This window comes from Polypterus senegalus, chromosome 6 (genome assembly GCF_016835505.1).
Source record: "Polypterus senegalus isolate Bchr_013 chromosome 6, ASM1683550v1, whole genome shotgun sequence".
Classification (NCBI taxonomy): Eukaryota; Metazoa; Chordata; class Cladistia; order Polypteriformes; family Polypteridae; genus Polypterus; species Polypterus senegalus.
This window is the reverse complement of record NC_053159.1, coordinates 4,008,006-4,029,820: the sequence shown is the minus strand read 5'-3', so window position 1 is coordinate 4,029,820 and position 21,815 is coordinate 4,008,006. Positions and strand designations below refer to the sequence as shown.

The 21,815-nt window shown below is 44.3% G+C and overlaps 1 protein-coding gene across 2 annotated transcripts in view; it reads left to right on the top strand.

The window, feature by feature from the left end:
* The window catches only part of pth2ra (parathyroid hormone 2 receptor a), an 88,246-nt gene that overhangs the window by 21,344 nt on the left and 45,087 nt on the right, over positions 1–21,815 (top strand). Inside the window, exons 6-8 of one of the 2 annotated variants that reach the window (XM_039755296.1) lie at positions 9,145–9,328; positions 17,410–17,563; positions 17,759–17,819. In XM_039755296.1, the coding sequence (XP_039611230.1) occupies positions 9,145–9,328; positions 17,410–17,563; positions 17,759–17,819 (399 nt within the window). Of the gene's footprint in view, positions 1–9,141; positions 9,329–17,409; positions 17,564–17,758; positions 17,820–21,815 lie in introns of both variants that reach the window. The other variant, XM_039755295.1, reaches the window with a different exon arrangement.

The following is a 21,815-nucleotide window of genomic DNA, read 5'->3' as shown; positions in this document are numbered from 1 at the left end:
GGACGGTGGTCTGGTGCCTGAACCTCAACTGCATTAAGCAGATTTTAGAAAGTCAGTAGAAAAGAAAGAAATAAATGAATGAATGAATGAATGAATGAAGCTCTCCATACACAAGCCACCAAATTTATTCCCACTACAAAAGTTCTGAAAACATTTCATCTGCGCACGTGAAGGTGCTTCATATTTTATACATACTGTTTGTGGATGATCTATTCTGTGAAATTATTCTAAACTAAATTATTCATCACACAATCTTGGGCCAAAGGAGAGGCTTATGGATGTGGTGAGGGAGGACATGAAGGCGGTCGGTGTGACAGAAAATGATGTAAAAGACAAAGATGGAAGGAGACGGACAATCTGCTGTGGCGACCCCACCGGAGCAGCCTAAAGAAGATGATGAAGAAGAAAAAGAAAAAGAAGGTGGTAATCTTGAGATTCATTCACAAAAAAGAATTCTTTAATGTCAGTCAGCACAAGGTGCTGTTTGCCCCCTAAAATAATTCACTTTAGAGGCACTGGGCACCCCGCTTTCATCACAGGGCAGCAGTGGCAAAGCAATGGAGCTGCAGAGTAGTGTGGCCCACCTGTTAACAGCCTGAATGGTCGAGCCTTGGAGCAAAGTGTTTAACCCGCTGCTGCGCCATCTGCAGGAAGAATGACTCAGTTGCGTTCTACTGTGATTAGTGATGCCGTGTCGGACCTCCAGGGACCTGTGTTTGGAATTCAGTCCTGTCACTTTCAGGGTAGAGATGAGTCACTCAATGGGCGCAGGGTCTTAGGACCGCCATACTAATGCTGGGTGGGGCCTCCTTTTGCTCTCCAAACAGCCGCAGTTGTTTTTGGAGTGAATTCCACAAGATGCTAGACACATTCCTTTTGAGACTCTGGTCCATGGTGACATGATGGCAAACACACAGTTTCTTCAGATTTATCCATCTCACAGTGGATGCAGATCTGGTGACTGAGAAGGCCACTGAAGAACACAGGCGTCATTGTCACGTTCATGAAACAAGATGGCTGCTGCATTGTCATTCTGGACGCAGCCATCAGATGGTGGCTGAATTGTGACTGTAAATGGATGCATATGGTCAGTAACAGCACTCAGATAGGTCGTGGCCTTCATGTCATGACTGATTATTATTAACGAGCCCAACGTCTGCTGTGCCATCTAGACCACCACCTGCACCAGCCTGGACTGCTGACACAAGGCAGGTGGGGTGCATGGGTTCAAAATAAGCCTAACCCTACCATCCGTGTGCCTTCAACAGAAATGGAGCTGCACCAGACCAGCCTACGTCTTTGTGGTCTCCAACTGTCCAATTCTGGTGAACCCGAGTCCACTGCGGCTAAAGCTTACTGTTCACGACTGACAAGAGTGGAGCCCAATGTGGTCTTCTTCTGTTGCAGCCCATGAGCCTCAAAGGTTCAACGTGTTGTGCATTCCGAGATGGTTTTCTGCCCACCACAGTTGTACAGAGTGGTCAATTGAGTTACAGTAGCCTCCCTGTCAGTTTGGACCACCCTGATGGTTCTCCTCTAACCTCTCCCATCAAGACATCTTCTGCTCACCAGATGTTTTTCATTTTTTCGCACCATTCTGAGTAAACTCTTAGAGACTGTGTGTGGAAATCCCAGGAGATTAGTCAGCAGTTCCAGAAACACTCAAACCAGCCCACCCAGCACCAACACTCACGGGCAACGGGCGAAATCCCTGAGAATCCATTCTGGCGTTTGACGTGAGCATGAACTGAAGCCCCTGACCCATACCTGCAGGACTGTAGGCATTGCACTGCTGCCACCCGATTGGCTGGTTAGATAATTGTACGGATGAGCAGATGGACAGGGGGGTTCCTAATCATTTGCCCACCTGTTGCACGTCATCTTCATGACTCTGTAGTTCTTATCCCAGGGACTGCAAGTTTTCCTCTCAAACCTCACAGACGTGATGTGATGTGTTTGAGTTTGGCTCCTGCATCACAATCAGTGCTGGCAAGATAAGGGGCAAGAAGATCTGAAGATGGGTGGAAGTGTAGATGTGAAAGATCTGTGTTTTAAACTGGCCAGAGAACTGAACAGACACGATTGTGGACACGTGTGTGTTACACCAAGAAGGCTGTGGATGCTGTCATCTTGGTAAAAGTCGAAAAGTAGCCAAGTTATGAGGGATGGTGGCGCAGTGCTTAGTGCTGCAGGGTCCTGGTCCCAAATCGTGAATCGGTGTCTGTCTGGAGTGTTTGCATGTCCTCCCTGTGTGCTGCACTTTTCCTCCAACATCCCACAGATGTGTGTTTTAAGGTATTTGGTGGCACTAAACTGGCCATAAAGACTAAGAGCAATGACAGGTGCCTCCAGAACTGTGAGCAGTTGGTCAAAGCCTGGCACCCCACACTTAATACCCTCCACATTCCTACAAGTTGAGTTAAGATGGTTTAGAAAATGAATGGATGGATAAACTAATTTCATTTTAAACTGGACAGAGCAGTACACCCCGAGATGGACTGGCATCCCGTACACAACCGGTTTCAGCCTTGTGCCCAGTGCTGCCAGGTTAGGTTCAAGCCCCATGCCATGTAAATCTTTGGGTCAAAAATAGCCTTTCAGTGTGTGTTAACCAAACTGGCCAAGCAGGCCAAGGAAAGCATCAAGCCCATATTAACCACAGGGGGAGCAGGACCCAAGTGGGCTTCTGTATCTCGACGGCAGCATCTGCACATCTGTCTTCATCAGTGGGATCAGAAATAAAAATCAAACTGAACAAAAGCGGTGAGAGCTGGGCTTTGAAAATAGATGGGACTGATGGAAAGTCAGAAAATGAGCATGTCAGAGTGTGTGCCCTGGCATTGAACTGGCATCCAGGGAGGCATTCACCTCTACAATGTGGCCTTCTAACATCAACTCACTTTGGAATTTTCAGAGGTGGCTTACGTGAGACGTGTTCCGCTAGAAAGTGCAAGACCTGAGAATCCTTCGAGTATTCATAAGTCCTTTCACCACAGTCAATAGCTTTAAGGCGCCAGAGATGAAGAAGCACTTTACTGAGACCAAAAGAGGCCTTTGTTAAGATTTGTTATATAACATTGTTTGAATAATGGAGGCATCTGTGCAGCACCTAAGCTAAAGTGTTACCCAATAATAAGAAGAATAAGAATAAAACACTGCATTTAAATTCAGCTTTTCTATACACCCAAGGACTCCTCACAAAATAAACCCATAAATCAGGCCATTCAGAAGAACACACAGCAGATTGAGAAAGACTCCAGCGCTTCACTTGCTGCCCACTTTATTGTGTTGTGCATGTCATGTGACATTAATACAGTAAGTAAATATCAAATTACACTAACCCACAGTGACAAAGTGAAAACATGTTCTCAGAACGCCATGCAAACATATTAAAGTCTAGAGGTGCTACACGACTAAGACAGGTTAAAATCTAAATAATCAACTAAACCTCGCCATTAAGATTTGCAGTGCATCATCGACTGGCATGTATTCTGTAATGCATGTAGTAGTGCAATGCACAGCATTTGTCAATCCAACAGATGGAGCAACACAAACATTTTGTCGTAATAAAATGAACAGCATTTTCCTTTCCAACAGAGGGAGCACCACAAATATGTGTAGAAACAAAATGCATTCCATTTGTCAATACAACAGATGGAACATGACAAACATTTTGTCGTAATAAAACGCACTGCAGTTGTCATTCCAACAGATGGCACCTCACAAACATTTTGTAAATAAAAATCATAGCATTTGCCATTCCAACAGATTGAGCATCACGACTGTTTGTAGTAATAAAATGCATTGCATTCGTCATTCCAGCCGAAGAAGCATCGCAAATAGTTGTAGTAATAAAATGAATAATAATAATGTTACATTTATTGAGCGCCTTTCACAAACCCAAGGTCGCTTTACATACAGAGTAAAAAAAAAATTACACAAATGACAAAAATTCGTAGAAGAGGAAAGTTTTCAGTTGAGATTTAAAAGTGCAGAAAGAGGGGCAAACTCGGAGAGACAGAGGAAGAGAGCTCCAGAGTTGGTGGTTGTATTTGCCATTCCAACAGAGGGAGCATCATAAATAGTCATAGTAATAAAATGCATTGCATTTGTCACTCCAAAAGATGGCGTATCGCAAACATTTTGTAGTAATAAAAAGCATAGTATTTGCCATTCCAACAGACGGCGCATCACATACATTAGCACTGCTTTACAAATCCCATACCAAATGGCCTTTAACACAGTCATAGTCACACAGACACACACACTCCAACACATGTCCTTTTATTAAAGTGGATAAGCTGATTTCTGGCAGTTACTTTCTATTGGACGTTTCAGCCTTAACATTTGCAGTGCACTATCTACTGGAATATCTTTTTTCAAAGGCATTAGTAATAAAATTCATTGCAATTGTCATTCCAACAGATGGCACATCACAAACATTTGTAGTTATAAATGGCATTGCATGGTTCATTCTAACAAATGATGCAACGCCATCATTAAAACCGCTTTGACAAATCCTACACCAAATGACACAAGACGCAGATGGCAACCGGACAGACATACAGGTACACAGACACTTGTCCATTTATTAAGGTAGGTTAAAAACTGAAAGTAATTTTGGTCATGGGTTTAAAAAATCGTCTCAAGCAGCCATGTTGGATCCCTGCTTTTAAAGACTTTTTTTCGCCCTCTGCTTGTTTTTCTTTTTCTTGGACTTGGACTCTCTGAATTCTTGATTGTATCTTGGTTCTGATGAAAGGTTCACTTGAGATTTGGTGGAGTGTTTTCTCCCATTCTTTAGATCTTCTACATCAGATCCCACAACACCTCTGCTCCCTCTTCTCCTAAACTCTTCCACAGTTCTGCTGGTATTTCACCCGCCCCGATGCCTTTCCATTCTTCATTCTTTTCACTTCCTCCCCCCTTATTTGTGGTACCAGCCTACCATTAGGGACTCAATTCCCAAATCCCACTACAGAAGGCCACCTGTGTTATATAAGCTTTCTGCTCTGTGATGTGATGGTTGGGCAGCACTTTCATGTCTGGACTGAAGCAGACCCTCTGATGTCCCCCAGTAGTTTAAAGCAAATACACATTAGCACAGTGTCAAGATGGTGGGCTTAGTCCCTGTCGTCAGCCGGGGGAACACAGCAGTCCAGAAATGAAATGCTTGGAAGCCAACCAGGTCAAAACTCTCAAACTTGTCAGCAAGTGAAAATACACAGGCGCACGACGGCACAAATAAGAACAACAACAAAAAAAAAGTAATCTGCCGGCTGTAGGGAATCAGAACACAGGGAGAGAGCGGCAGATTGGTCAGGTCAGCTGGGAGCTCCAGACGGCCATCTGCTCTTTCCCAAAGGTAATGCCACCTTCTAGCAGCGTCTCAATCTTATGGCCCGCAGACTGGAAGGGGCAGAGTCAGTTGCCCTCGTTGGGTGTCTTCTCTTAGGTGTGGATGGAAAACGAGGTCATGTTGTCAGCAACGGTGCCCCCTGGTATCCCGGAGTGGTAGTGCTTACCTCTGACGAGCCTGGAAGGTGACCCTCCGATCCCAAACACATGTCAAGGTTTACCTCCCTTCCCAGCGTTCTTTGTGAAGGAAGCCGTTATGAATACTAATGTGAGATTAGTTTTAAAGTCCACAGGATATGGGCCTGTAGTCCGGTGCTTATGTTGAAAAATATAAATTCTAATGCCCCCCGAGACGCAGAAGGCAAACCATTCGGATGTGTGCGAATACAGAAGGTGCCAATCCCTCAGAAACAAAGCCGGCTGCTTTTGCTGATCTCTAATTAATGACAGCACGCAGCACATCTCAATTATCCTGATCCCTGCACACTTTTTATTCTCCCGCCTTCTGGCAGTGCCAGCTGTGATTGTGATAGCACCTCCCGCTTCGCCCTCACTGGAGATACATTAACAATTGTGTTTCAATTCACCCGTCAGCTGCCAAGGAATTGCAAAAAACAAAACAAAAAATTGCAGTAAAAGCATCGTTCACCATCTCAAAGCTGCTGAAGAAGTGCGTTGGCAAGTGTAATGAGAAAACACGGAGCCAGAAACAGGTTTGAGGATCCCACCCTCACACTTGGAAAAGAATTGAGAAAGATGCCAACTGATGTTACACACAAACCGAGGAGTCCAGTACGGGACTGAGGTGGTACAAAGGGAATGGGGGCTTTATAGCAGGCAGGAAGAGAGAGGCGGGTCTGTGGAGCTGCACCCGCGAGTGAAGTCAGGATTGGGATTGGGAACTCCGATCTGGTTCCGGCTACTCAGACCACCCCCCAGACTGACGAGCCAGAACAGGGTTTGAGCAGGTTTTCCTTCTGTGGAAAAGCAGTAGTGCCTGCTGCCAACCCCTGGTCTGGTGGTACAACACATTTAGTCAGGCCATCGACTGCCTCCTGAGTGCACACGTGTGACATGACACACTGAACGAGGAGACACGTTTAAAGCAGGCCTAGCGCCTCCTGAAGCGCCTCTTGCTTTAGGCTGCCTTAAATCGATGTCACATTAGTGTGACTTGTAGCCCTCGGGTCTGTCAGACTTGCGACTGCACTGGCTGATCTTTTCAATTTACATGACTAAAAACTGCATGACGATTTGCTGCAGCGTTGCAGGGTTAGTAATGTTAAGCTGGGACACCCAAGGATCAACATTTTGGGTTCCAAAATAGTCCATCTTTTCGTCAACAGCAACATTAGCAAAATTTGGTCCTGATTGTTTAAAGCACGGGTGTCGAACTCTGGTCCTGGTGGGCCGCAGTGGCTGCAGGTTTTCATTCTAACCATCTTCCTAATGAGTGAGCCGTTTTTGCTGCTAATGAACTTCTTTTGCCTTAGTTTTAATTCCCTTAACTCAGGCTCCTTTGTTGTTTCCTCTTCCTTACATTAGTAGCCAAATAATAGTGAAACATGACCAGTTCACCTGTGCCCATTACACAATATCTGAAAATAAAAGGAAGGTGACAGTCTCGGTGAGGTTGATCTCTCGGGTCACTGAAACATTTTGACGGCGTTCTTAGAAAAAACAGAAAACCAACAGGTTTGGAAATGTCTGCTGTTGCAGAATGAGAGCAGCAACAAGCCGTGGAATTAAATAACGGGTTTAATTACCAACAAGAATCGGCTATTCATTAAGAAAGTGATTAGAGTTTGAAGCCCCAATTTAACTGGTTATCTGTCAGCTCGTTTCATGTCTCATTTCTCTTTGACTGTCATTTAATCAATTCAGAACACGGACTCCTTAAAAACAGGGCTATCAGAATAGTTAGGGTTAGAATGAAAACCTGCAGCCCTTCAGGCCCGGAGTTCAACACCCCTAGTTTATAAAGTGTTTAGGATTGTAATACCTGCTCTGAGCCAGCAGGTGGCACCAAACAGGTCACTGAATTCTTAACAATACCATCAACCCTACCTACCTAAGGCTCCAAAAAGACTTTGACTGACACTGGCGCTGGCACTATATAAGTTTTCCCAGCTACGAGGTGTGCCACAAAAATAACCGGATTGGTAAAAAAAAATTCTATATTTATTTATTGATGAATGACAACATTCTAAACGTTGTCACCTTCCATATACTCCCCCTCCCGATCTCTACACCGCTCTACACGTATCTTCCATTGATTGAAACAGAGTGGAAGTCTTCTTGCTTGTGGCTCTTCAACAGGCTTGCCGTTTCTGTCTTCACTTTATCCACTTAAGAAAAATGTGTTCCCTTCAGGTCACTTTAGATTTTCGGGATGAAGTAAAAATCACAGGGAGCTAAATCGGGCGAATAGGGAAAAAGATCGAGGACAGGAATGTTTTTGTCATTCAAAAACTGCTTTACGGAAAAAGTAGTACGATCACTTCGAACAATCTGATTCACCATTTTGATGTTTTCATGATCTGAGACGAGCGTGGGTGACCTGGGCGTTGAACGTCTTCCACATTTTCTTGTCCTTTCTTGAAACGTTTGTGCCACTCGAAAACTGATTTCACCGCACACTTTTTTTTTTATCATTTCATAAGTTTCTGTGGCCGTTTTGTTCAATTTCGTGAGTAATGGTTCGCTGTTCGATTTTTTTCACCCGACATGATAGCGGCAACTCGTGTGGCGATTGTTGTACAAATGGTGACTGGGCTATTCACAGGATATACCCAGCCGCTCAGCGGTTTGAGAGGGCGTGTAGGAGGGGATATAGATCTATGATTCACGTTCACGACCTCTAGACGGTTCACCCCCAAAAGCCCCCAAGCCCAGTCCGGTTATTTTTGTGCCTCACCTCGTATATTCCTGCTGCCCACTATTTAACAGCAAATGGCCTCTTTTATATATATATATATATATATATATATATAACCAGCGTGATGCCAGTCTAGGACTCGGGCTTGCATGATCACCTACAGGTCAATAGGGGGAGCTCTTGAATGAAAACTTTGGGACTGGAGTTTCAAGGTCTGGCCTGGGTTGTCCTGTACTTACCCATCTCATATTCAGGGGCCGAGTGAGCGTCGAGGAGATGGAGAGCTACGGAAAAGGCTCAGCTGGTGAGAGTTACCTGAGTACTGGAGGCGAGGAATGGTGTGCCAACGAGGACACACGCAGTCGGGGTTTGCCACTTTGTCTTCGATTTTTACTTTGAGGTGCTCTTGCTATTCATGCCCTCCTGCTATTTTTGCGATTCCCTGCCCTCATGGGCTTTATTTTGCTGTTCTTTGGCGTGCCCCCTGTTGGTCACATTGTGCAAAGTCCAGATCAGATTCGGGGGTATAGCTGTCAGACATGATTGAGCACAGAACACAAATTGGGAAATTTTTCCAAAAGAAAGCCCCCAGGAGAGGGTCAAAGTAAAGGCGTTTTAAAATACACGCCACCAATGAGAACGTACCGTGACTAGAAAGTGACGTGTGGGGTGAAGGAGAACTCTGGGTGATCTTCAAGATTTGATGTCACATCGCCCTAAAAGCCCCAATAGATCAATAATGTGGTCAGTTAGAGGAATAGAAAGAACAAACAATAGTCCCGGGTTCAAAGCCTGGTCCAAAGATGTTGATCCTCCTCACGTCTGCTTTGGGGTTTTTATGGGACAGGCTGATAGGCCAAAGACGCTTCCATTTTGCTAATCTTGCTTCATCTGTCTCTTTCCAGAAGGCTCCACTGCACAAGGAACTACATCCACATGCACCTGTTTGTGTCCTTCATGTTACGAGCCGTCAGCATCATTGTCAAAGACAAGGTGGTCCACGCCAGCAGCGGTCTGCAGGAGCTCGATTCATTTTTGATGAGCGACATGAGGAACAATTCCTTTGCCCCACTAGTGGACAAGAGCCAATACGTGAGTATGTCACCCTGCCTGTCACTTGCTCCTCTCTCTTGGCTTACAGTGTGTCCTAATAAAGGAGGTCAGGGCCATCTTAATGTATGGGGAACAATGGGCACTAGCACGGGTGCCTCAGGAGCAGACGGGCCCACGGTGTTTCTGATGCCTATGTATGTTTCTGTTTTGCTGTCAAAACAGGGGTCTCAGTGCACTACTTTGCCCGGGGGCCTATGATGCTGTTAAGATGGCCCTGAGGATGTGTGGAATAATTAGGCTCAAACTTGTGGTCTCACCGAATTCTTTATGGATTTCGCAATCGCCACGGGTTGTCTGATGAGAACAGTCAGAAAGCAAGGAAGTCTGCCATAATGTTTATCAGCGGTGGGCAGCAGAAAGAATGCAAGACACTTGTGGAGGACTTTGTCTTACTGATGTTGAGGAGGAGGTTCAACAAAGGAGATTACCGTAGGCATCCGGAAGGTTCTGCTCCCAGTTCTCGTAGAGGGTGAAGCTGTGGAAGTGGTGAGGACTTAGAAATACCTCGAGGTGCATCCGGACGTTAGGCTCAAGTGGAGTGGAGGGTCCAAGTCGCCTCGATTTCCTGAGGAGGTGGAGGTCGTCTGGAGTGTGCAGGTCACTCTTACAGGTCTTCTATCAGTCTGTGGTGGCCAGCGCCATCTTCTCTGTGGTGGTATGCTGGGGAAGCAGCATTAGGGTAGATGATGCCAACAGATTGATTAGAAAGGCCCCTTCAATCTTAGGAGTCAGGCTGGACTCACTGGACGAAATGGTGGACCAGAAGACACTGCTGACAGTCCTGGGTTAGGGTCTGTCACCCTCTGTTTGAGGTCTTGGCTAAGCAGAGGAGCTCCTCCAGTGGCAGACTGGGACAACTGTGAGTGCTCCAAGGAGCACAACGCAAGACCAGCCCTACCCTCTGTCATCAGGCTGTATAACGAGTCACCCCCTCGGTCGAGGTGGTCTGGTGCCCTGTGTGCCGAGTGCTGCTAAGCGGCTCTAGCAGTCACCTTGACAGACAATGACATCATGTGCCAAAATACAGTGCCAATGACTGAGACCCTGTACTGTAATATTACAATTTATAAGTATAGGTGATGCTTACATTTCTGTTATATGCCACTTGGTATGGGATTTGTGAAGGCAGTGTTAATGTTTGTAATGCGCCATCTGTTGGAAGATAAAGGCAATATATACATTTCTGTTATATGCCATGTGGTACGGGATTTGTAAAAGCAGTGCTGCCTATGATGTGCCATCTGTTGGAACGACAAATGCAACGCACATGTCTCTGCTATATGCCATTTAATATGGGATTCATAAAAGCAGTATTAATATTTGTGATGTGCCATCTGTTGGAAGACAAAAGCAATGCATATGTTTCTACTATATGTCATTAGTTATGGGATTTGAAAAAGCAGTACTGTCTATGATGCGCCATCTGTTGAAAGACACATTCAATGCAAATGTCTGTGCTATATGCCATTTGGTATGAAATTTTGTAAAAGCAGTGTTGTCTGTGATGTACCACCTGTTGGAATGACAAATGCAAAGCATATGTCTCTGCAATATTTCATTAATATGGGATTCGTAAAAGCAGTATTCATTTTTGTGATACACCATCTTTTGGAATGACAAATGCAATGCATATGTCTCTTCTATATGTCATTGGGTATGGGATTCGTAATAGCAGTATTAATTTTTGTGATACGCCATCTTTTGGAATGAAAGAGACGTAGCAAGTTGATGGTCGCTCAGATAGACACACAGACACTTATCCTTGTATTAAGGTGAACATTAACTAGCCAGTCCATTTCTTTTTAATTGGCATGCTGGTTGATACCCCAGACAACTAAATTCACATTCCAGCCCAGGAACTACCTGTGTGGAGTTGGCATATTCTCAGGGTACTTCTGTTATCCTCCCACATCCCAAAAAAATGTGTCAGTTAGACTGGTGACCCTCAATTGGTCCCATGTAAATGTGTGTGTCTGAGTGGACTTCATGATGGATTGGCATCATCTCCAGAGTTGGTTGCTGCCTTATCCCCGATGCTGCTGGGATAGTTTTGGGGCTCCACGACCCCAAACTGGGGGAATGGGTTTGAAATTGAATGTCTACAAATAACTGACAAGCTGAAGGATACTCTTTTCAGTTTCCAGGGGCGCAGGGATTAGTGATGCCACCTCACAGTTCCAGAGGCCTTGGTTCACATCCCAGAGCAGCCCACTGTGTCCTTGTAAAGTTTGCGTGTTCTCCTTGTGTCTCCATGACATTTTTTTTCCTGGTACTGGGTATTTGATAAAAACAACAAATGCACAATTAAAATTGTCAAGATATACGGTGGGGAACTGCAGATGATCCCCAAATAAACGATGAAACAAACAAACAAAAAAAAAAAAACAAAACTGTGGTACAAACTCTTCTCAAGAAGGGAGTTCAAGACGAGGCTGCCTCAAGATGGCGGTTGAACCGGTTACGAGGTGGCACAGGTGGAATAGGTGGCCTTAGGTGACCGGAACCTGGAAGTGACAGCAGATGCTGATGTTCTTTGACTTGGCTGAAAAGAGAAGAGGGATTAGGGGCCACAGCGCCAACCCTCGACTCGGGGTGGAATTACCATTTGACGAACCCTGAAGTTGTCCCTCAGGGCACACGTGTGACAATGTGCAATGCCAGCAAGAGCCTTTCCTAAGGCAAAAAGAATAAACGTTTAAATTTGATGTTTCACGTTGGACATTTGAGGAATTTCTTTTTTGTTCAGTCACTAAGGAATTCAGAAGTACGTTCTGACAGCAGCCAATGCCGACATATTTTTCCTTCGTAATTTACTGGCATGCAATCCCAGGAGATGAACACACATGGGGGGTTTATTACGTGTCACACTCGTGCCGTTTATTTATTTATATTTTAACACAGAAGCCCCGCTCGGTGAGGTTTTTCCGTTTCTTTGTTGTTGTAAAGGTGAATGTTAATTGCACACCTTACATTGTGCACTGACATTATACAATATTATCAAATTATAAATTGCGAACGCCAGTCCTTGGTGGGCTTTAAGGTCAGAGAACTATGACACCCACATATTATGCTATAAACACAATATATGTTGACGTGATTATAATTACTGCTCTTGAATGCAAAACAAATATAGGAATTTACAAAGTCTGCTGCGCTCTTCGCTGCTTTCAAACGATGACTCAGGTGTTTCACAAAACATCGCCAACACTATCCACGACCATCCACGTCCATGGCGTCATGGGGGGCACAGATCATCGGCTGCGTTGTCAGAGATCCACTAATTCTGATCTCATCTGCGCGCTGCTGATTTTTAGAAACAAGTGTCTATTGACGTTCTGAGCTATGTCCACACCAGTGGCAGAAGTAGATGTGGGCAACGTGGGCAGCAGCTCAGGCTGGCATCTTGTACAGGGCATCTGCACCAAAAAATCTAGGATGGTGATTACGGCCTGAGCTGGTCAATCCATTATGAAAGTTAAGGGGCCCTCGCCATGGACACCAAAGGGCACAGAGGGGTGCCAATTTTGTAACTGAAGGGGAGCACACAGTGGGGGGAAAAGGTTACTGAAGTCTAGTAAAGCCATTTATGTGGCATCACCCAAGGGGCATCATTTATGAAAGCACACGATCTGTAAATCGCGTGGTATGTGCACAGTGGGGCCGCGTCTAAGTAACTAAAAGGAGCACCCTGATGAATACAATTCAATTAATAGAAAACACAAACCCACTAATCTGACGTACTCTCCAGGTGCCACTCTAGAGCGAGGTGAAGCAGGAATGCTGCCATGCTAGACGTTTTATATTATTTTGCCGCTCTTTTCGGTATTCTCAAGTATTTTGTTTCCATTAAGATACCAGTGAAGTTGTCATTTTGTCTCCTTCTAACAAAGCCCCTTAGATATCTCTGGAAATCGTTTCATCCACAAATTACACTGAAGACGATAAATAAATGAGCCGTGTCAAGTTACCCAAATAGCTGACCACACATTAAGGGGCCTTATGGGTATCCGTGTTCAGTTTCGCTCTCCTAATGCGCACTTATTTTCTATACAAGTGTCTTTCCTGAGAAGTATAAGTGTAAATTAGATGCTTTTATGAGTTCGGTGAAGCACACAGTGTTTGGCAAAGGCAATAATTCATTCTGCTCTGGGAAGACCCTCCATGATTAAGGAAACGAACATTTCCACTAAAATGCTTACAGAGGACATTTGCCTCATTTGTCACATTGCATGGGTCGATAATGGGGATTTTTTTTTTCCTTTTAAAGAGTTTTAGGATTTGTGTAACTCTGAATGGCAAGAGAGAGGTAAATAGGTGAATATGAAAGGCACAAATATATGACATAAACTGTGTGGTACTTGTAAAAATAAATGACAGGAGGTCATCCCAAAGGGTTCATTTTGTTTTATTCTCTCTTTGATAAATCCCACACTGGTGCAAAAATGTCCTTTACTGTACATGGAAGCAGGACTGGAACAGGTGGGCATGAAGGAGGAGGGGCTTTAGTGATAATTGAGTTCCTCTTGCTGGCTGAGCTGAGAATTTAAAGGACAATTAGGTTCCTGCGTCATCATCATCTCAACACCATTTAGGTTGTACTTTAGGTTGAGCCCGGAAGTGACACACTTACCACTCGCAAGTGAAGAAAAAGAAGGGGGACGGACAGACAGATAGACAGATAGATAGGAAAGGCACTATATGATTGTTTCCTTAGGAGACATTAGCTCTCCGGAAAATGTGTTTTTTTGAAATTGCGGCATGTTAAGTAACCGAAAAATCCTCCCATAGTGATTATGGCGGTACAAAACACATGAGAGAAATATACTATAGCTTACTTTTTACTGACGGTGTTTACGCGGTCACTGACGGGAAGCTTATGACAGACTTTTTTTTTTTTTTTTATTTATTACAATCAATACATAGCAATCAAGTTTTTACAAAAAAAAGAATTATGTTAAGAACAGATCGATCCCCACCCCAGACTTTTTATCAAGGTGGGAATCTTGATCTACGCAGTCTGCCATTTTTCGTCACCACGCTGAGAGGATTTTTCCGGACGGAGGTCCGACAGCTTCAAAGTGTATTGGCAGTAGGTCCATCCTTATATACTGGTTGTGTGGATGAAGGTTTCAGACCAGACAGCAGGTGTGGTTATAAAGCAGCTTTATTTTTCAGAGTCACGGTGAGAAGAGTTTCAGAAAAGCAGACAATCAAATATACATGACAGCGTCAGGGCTCTTCTGAACCCCGTCTGTTGGGTGGGGTCCAGTTTTATACCCCTAGAATGCGTGATTTAAATATCATTATAAAATGTAACAGTCAACACATTTATTATACACAAACCTTGAGCCCCTTTAAAGTCCCTTGTAAAACTTGATTTCTTGGCTCCTTTTGTTATGGCGTTCAGATGTAAGCTAAGGGACAACGTGATAAGGCAGACTCATGTGTGGAATGCTCAGACCTTGAGTCCTTTTGCACAAATATTTTTCTGTATGCTAAAACAAAGCATTCTATTACATGGTTATGTAAAACTTACTTCTCAGACATGAATTAGTACAAGGGAACGAAGAGAGCATTCAGTTTCCACAGTTGCTCAATGTGCAGGACCCTCAATGGTCTCCAAACAAGGGCAGGAAAGGACTGAACTCCTCCTCCACAAAATACAGGAATAGCATAATGCCTACATGCCGGTTCTCATTCTCCCAACAAGGAAAGAAGATTTTGTACGGACAGAGGACAGACATATACAGTACTATTCTGTGTTTAGGCTGACTATACAATCCTCCAGTTGTCTTTGGCTATCTAATCCAATGCTTGGTTGGCAATTCTAAATGCTGAGCCCCTGTGTCCCATACTTGGTCTGCCTGTATAACTGTGTGCACAGAGATAGTGACATTATATTAATATTATAACAAACATATTATAACAATGATAGATAGATGCCCAGCAAATGTGAAAAGTCTTTAAACAATCTATAAATGGACCGACAGGCTGACCAATAATCAACATGTCTTGTGTGTGGCACATCAATTTAGATGGCCTTTTAAAATGTTGGCTTGTATTTTTCCGAGCTGATTATAACACACAAGGTGTTCTTGCCATCCTCAAACTGAATTCCTCCTTTTTCAACTTATGGGAATTCACTCGATTTGAATTGCTTTAACATGTGTCTGCACCAGCATAACAATAATAATTGAATTACTAACATGAATCCACTTTAATAAAAGGATAAGAGTCTGTGTGTCTGTCCTGTTGCTAGGTCTTTGTCATTCTCTCTCTGACTCTGTCAGAGACGCATCACAAATATGTGTAGTAATAAAATGTGTTGCATTTGTCATTCCAACAGATGGCTCATCAGAGACATCAACACTGCTTTCATGAGTCCCATACCAAATGGCCTAACAGAAGCATATGCATTTCATTTGCCATTCCAATAGATGGTGCATCACAAAAATGAAAATTGCTTTTACAAATCACATTGTAGCGGGCTACATAATAATAGTACGTTCTGTGTTTGTGCCGAGTGCATTTTGTTTTCATCGTCCCGTTTACTGGCCGTTATATGTGCGTCAGTAAATGTTGTCCCCGTAAGTGCAGAGGGGAAGGTTGATGGACAGAGATGCAGCCCCGAGACGGAAATCACCGGTTAAACTCACCAGATACATCCAGGACATTCTGTATTTAAAAAAGAGGAGCGAAGGCGAGAGAGAGACAGAGAGGAGACAAATCGAGAGGAGACAAATCGAGAGGAGACAGGAGACAATTTACCCGTTCATTTTCAAACTCATCACTGTCATTTATTGCATCATTACACTGCTTGTTTTTTCAACAAACGATTCAACATTACGACACCCAGAGCCGAGAAACCCGGGGTTCGGATTCATCCCAGCCATTGCCAGGACTTTTCAGTGTGAGGTCGTTTTGTTTTCGGGAAGGCGCACAATACACTACAGCCAGTATCAGTACCGCCGGAGTTTATTTTGGACTCATTTTTCACCACATTCCAATCGCTGTATTTACCGAATCCGTGTTTGTATTTGTGTTATGTGTTTTTGTTTATTGTTTAGGGACAAGGGCGGGTCAATGTAAATATTTGTATATTCATGTTCGTATATAGTAATTAGTCACTGGTGTTTGTGGGATAGTGGTGTTTAGCGCACAGATATATATAAATATTATTGAATATTTGTTTTTTCAATTTAAAATACATTCGTGTTTGATTTTACATATCTGTTACTGTTTTCTGGTTATTTTGTCATGTCAGGAAAAGTAAGACAACTTGTAAGGAGTATGGCTTGTTATTAGAGCAAGAAACTTCAGGTAATCCAAGGAATAAGTCTTGGTAGTGTAGTGGCCTGTCTGGGTAAGGGGTCAGCTGTCACGACATACCAAATGGCATAGCAGAGGCATATGCATTTCATTTGTATTTCCAACAGATGGTGCATCACAAACATCAACGCTGCTTTTATAACTCTCATATCAAATTGCCATACCAAGTACACATGTCTGCATCCCAGAGCCTTCATCCTGGAGCTCCAAGTAGGTGAAGTAGACTCCGATGGGTGCCAGCAGAGTCTAGCTGCAGACTTTTGAGAGTTGAGCCCGGGTACACTTTTGTTAAGATTAGGGTTGTGGGTGGATTATCTGACTCAGGAATGCCAAGTACTGTCATGTAATCTGCTGGAATGACAAATACAATGCATTTGGTTAATACAAATGTACCGTATGTGATGCACCCTCTGTTGGAATAAAAACTGCAATGTATTTTATTACTACATGCATTCTAAAATACATTCCAAACGTTAATGCTGAGGACCATGCTGATTACTTAGATTTTATCCCACCGTGGGATAAGGATGGCACAGCTGGTGATTAAATATGAACATCTAGTTGAGATGTGTCGGAGTAGGTGCTACTAAGTGGTCCTTCCATTCCTTATTGTACCCATGTCACACTGTGCTTTAAATAATGTGGACAATCTTAGACTTTTAATAAATGAAGCGAGTCTGATTTGTTCTCGGTCCAATTCACCGTGTGCTCTTTTTCTTCTCCATTGGCAGATCGGGTGCAAGATCACAGTTTTCCTGTTCATCTACTTCCTGACCACCAACTACTACTGGATTCTTGTGGAAGGCCTCTACCTCCATAGCCTCATCTTCATGGCTTTCTTTTCTGATACTAAATACCTCTGGGGATTCACTCTGATCGGCTGGGGTAAGAGGTGGCCCCATTCTCAGTTTCCTTTTCCTTTGAAGTTAGGGTGCCAGGAAAGAAAAAAACTGAGGTAGTGGGTGCCCAGAAAAAAAATCAAACTAGGCGGTCCAACACTGTGACTTGACTCTGCTCGGCTGCAGATTTGCACCATTTGTAAAATGATAAGCCCGCCTAATTCTGCTATTTTGCTTGCAGGTGTACCAGCTGTCTTTGTGGCAGCATGGGCAGTCGTCAGGGCAACGCTGGCAGATGCCAGGTAAGCGGCGTCGCTGCCATTGTAATCTGCATGACAGTAAATCTAATGCTGCCGCCTCAGGGTTCCAGAGTCCTAAGAACTAATTCCGGCCTGGGCACCCTACCTGTGAGGGGTGAGCACATTCTCCCCATGTGCATGTGGGGTTTTACTCCAGAAATTCTGGATGTCCACCCACATCCCAAAGATGTGACTGCCTGGTTAATGGGTGACTCTAAGTTGGCACTGTATGAGTGAGTCAAAGGATGTGTGTTAGTGTGTCCAGCAATGGACTGGCACCCTGACCAGGATTAGTCCGTGCCTCATGCCTGATGCTTTCAGGACAGTGCAGGTCAAAGCCCATTTGGAGTCCTAGGCAGGTCTGATAGACGTCACCCCTCATTGTCCATAGTGGGGAGCCAGTATTATTAGACTTTGATGACGTGTGTGGCCCTCTGTGTCTGAAGCACGTGCTCCTTCAACAGCAGAAGCGGCACCCTTTTGTCATACACCAAGGAGTACATTGCTGTGTGGAGCATATGTACATTTAATTTCATAAACTCATCAGAGTCATTGGGGGGTGGGGGGGTTTTGGGTAGATATATAATGAAAGGCACTATATGATAGATAGATGAACACTCTTAGCTTTAGGTGGATGGCCCCTTCTGAAATGTACGTGGTGTGGCTCCTGGTGTGCCCAAAATTTAAGCAGAGTACAAATAATCCAACCTGGAGAATAGGCTACCAGGTGGCTCTCTGTCTTAGTATGATGATTGGTATTACGTCTGCTACGACCCTTGGATGGGTGGAGCTCTCAACTGAGATGGCACCTTCCAGAGATGTCCGCACTTACATGGATTGACCAGAAGGGGTGGGGTTTCACAGGATGTTGTAGGCGAGGCTCAGGTGCTCTCACTCGGTACTGCAGAGTGGAAAATGAGACATTACTGTTAGCAACAGTGCCCCCTCTCACCCTGGACTGGTACTGCATGCATCAGTAGAGTCGAGAATGGGATCCTCGGATGCCCATGCGTGACAGGGGGGCAATACTTGCCGTTAGAACTGAAGGTGGACTTAACTTTTTCCACAGATGGAAACACAAAATCTGTTCATTTTTCACTGAATGTTTTATCAAAATGTCAAATTTTCAGGGTTGTTATAATTTCATCACTTTTGTCTATACAGTCTCTTTAAAAGAAGATTAAATCTTAATATGTCCACATATGCTTAAACACTAAAACATTTCATGGGGCCCACTTACCTTTTCACATGTGTATTATCGCTGGCACTGGCAGGTCGGGACAGCGAGGTTCACCACATTCGCATACCGACACAGCCGTTACAATTCCTACATCTTGTTGAGCGCCGCGGCTCTTTTGTTAGTGAGCCCCTACATAGCTGCCAAGTGGAAGACCTCACAGTGAAGCTGGCTCTCCTGTGGCGCTCTTATCCTTTGAGAGTCTCTCACCCCCGCATGAAATTATAGACCATTGTGCCTTTACACTACAACCTTTTGTAAATGTCTTAATGTAATTTATCTGAATGTGTTACTGGAAAGGAGCGAGGAATTCATAAAAGCAACTGAACACAGTTATTGGTAATTTAAGGTTCGTGATCAATGACTATTAATATTTAAAATACGGACAGCAAATAACCTAACAGAAGACTGTTAGTGAGCAGTAAGGAGGGTCTATGCGGTATACAGAGGAGACAGGCCCCTTGTAATTGTCTGACCCTTCAAATGAGAGCTGAGACATCCGAGGCCAGTAGGTGGCAGTGCTAGGAGGACCCCCACACCCCCGAGCTCCAGACGATATTCCAAACCTTAGAAGTAATTGGCTGAGTCACCTAGGATGCGACTCCTGCCTGGATCTTAAAAACGTCACCCAGCTGCTGTTCTAGTGAGCTTAGAGAAAATCCACAAGTTAAAGGGTTAAGTCTGGTATCGTTTAAGTCCAAGTTACTTCTTCTCACACACATGTGGTGTGTATGCATTTGCCGCATGAAATTGTGTTCTAAAAATAAAGCGTTTGTTATAAATTTAAAAAAATAAAAAACAACACACACACACACACACACTCTCCCTACCTTTTGATGTGACGTAACCATCCATGGGGTCCTCACCTTGTTTGTCATTCGGCCTGGGCTCTGCGATGATGCCTCACCAAACAGCCCCACCTGAAAGAAGACCTTTTTTTTTTTTTTTTTTTGTGGTCTCGTCCACCTGTGTCCCATGTGTAAGGAGCATGCAGATGTGCCGGACCACTTCTGGCTTTTCTAGGCCACACAAAGGAAACCCCTCAGTGGCAGGGATCATGCATGTCCTGCCATTTTAGAACCAAGGTTACCAGCAGGGGGCGGTGTGGTAGGTCTAGTACTCCAGAATAAACTGCTCTATGGGTACTGAAGTCTAAAAGGGGAAGATACGTCCCTATGGTAGTGACCAAAAGAATGAGAACGTAGGCACAAGTGACCGAGATGAACTTTCTCTGCATATCCCTTAGAGAAGCACCGCTATCTGGGAGAGGCTCGCAGTAGAGCCACAGACCCTCTCCTTGTGGAGGTTTTATGGGCACTACCAGCTGGGAGGAGACCCCGGGGAAGACCCAGGGCTCACCGAGATGGCATGGGAATGCCTTGGGATCCCACCGTGTAGGTTGGCTGGGAAAGAGACGTATGGGTCTCACTGCCAAGACTGTTGACACCATGACGCGGCTTCGGATAAGCGTTTGACATGAAACAAATTAATGAATATTTCATATTGGAGGACAAGCTACATGGGGTTTGAGTTGGAGTCAGCAGAGTTTGCTCAGGAAGGCAAAGCCTATGGAGAAGACCCCAAAACTTTGAAGGAGAAAGGCGGCAATCATGGACCTAGAAGTAATGCCAAGCCGGGGTTTAAAGACCAGTCACTGCTGGGCTTTAGAGAAAGAGAGGATTGGGTGGCTATACTGGGTGTGCTTTATCGTGGGACACTGTCAGCCAGGAGGGCAGACAAACCACTCCAAACATGTAAATATTAATTCAGGGTATCGGTGGTCCTAAAACCGACAACATCTGTTACTCTGTTCCTTGTCAGATTTCTTTATTCCCCATGTTTATACGTTCCTTGTATATTTTGTGTCCCCCATTTTGACGTATCTTGACCTCTTTTGCATTATTTTGGCAAGAGTGCCCCCTAATGTTTACATTCTAATCAAAACTCTTTTCTGTGACTTTTTTTTTTGTTTAATTTTAATCAAGAAGGAAGGATTTTTCCTGCATGAGAAGGCATTCCGATTTCTTAAAAAGCCTTGGAAATCCGGTCCAGCAGGCCCCCACGGCGAGCCCTTAAATAAAAATGAAATTTTTTGCATTCATATAGCGCTGTTCTCAGCCCTTAGTGTAAAACAGATGTCATAATAGCAACCCCGCCCCCCCCAGCATGGAACCATTTCTATGAAAATCACATGGCTCAGCAGAGGTGACAATATTGTGACAGCTCTGCCGCTGCTAATCACTGGCAAACTGGCTATCGTGTGCGCTTCAGAAGCTGCCTTCTTTGTAGGAGCGATTTATTTACTCGCCGTATCCCAATGTCACTTCTCCTTCATTAAAATTCACGCTTTTCCTCCCCGACTCTTCAGTTTTGAGATGTTATGACAGGGTTGAGTGAGCAGAGGTTTTGAGAATCATGGGTGTCAACAGCTCCAGCAGCTTTTATCGTGTTCCTTGTTGTTGGGAAGCTTACCTCCTTTTGATTTTTTTCCCCCCTTCTTTTTCTTTCCTGTGCCAATGTAAATCTGAAGGCTGGATGTTTAATTTTTTAACAGGATGGCACACATGGTGAAGCACGAGGAGCTGTGACTTTGAGTGCCTTTTTGTGCTGATCAGAAGCACAAGGACTGGCCTGGGCAGAGGTCTGTCCTTTGACGCCTGGTACTTTTAGGCTACTGGGTAGTCCAAGTGCTTAGCGCTGCTGCTCTGCGGCCCTCACGTTTAGGGTTCAAATCCCAGCAATGGACAAGTCCTGTGTGAAGT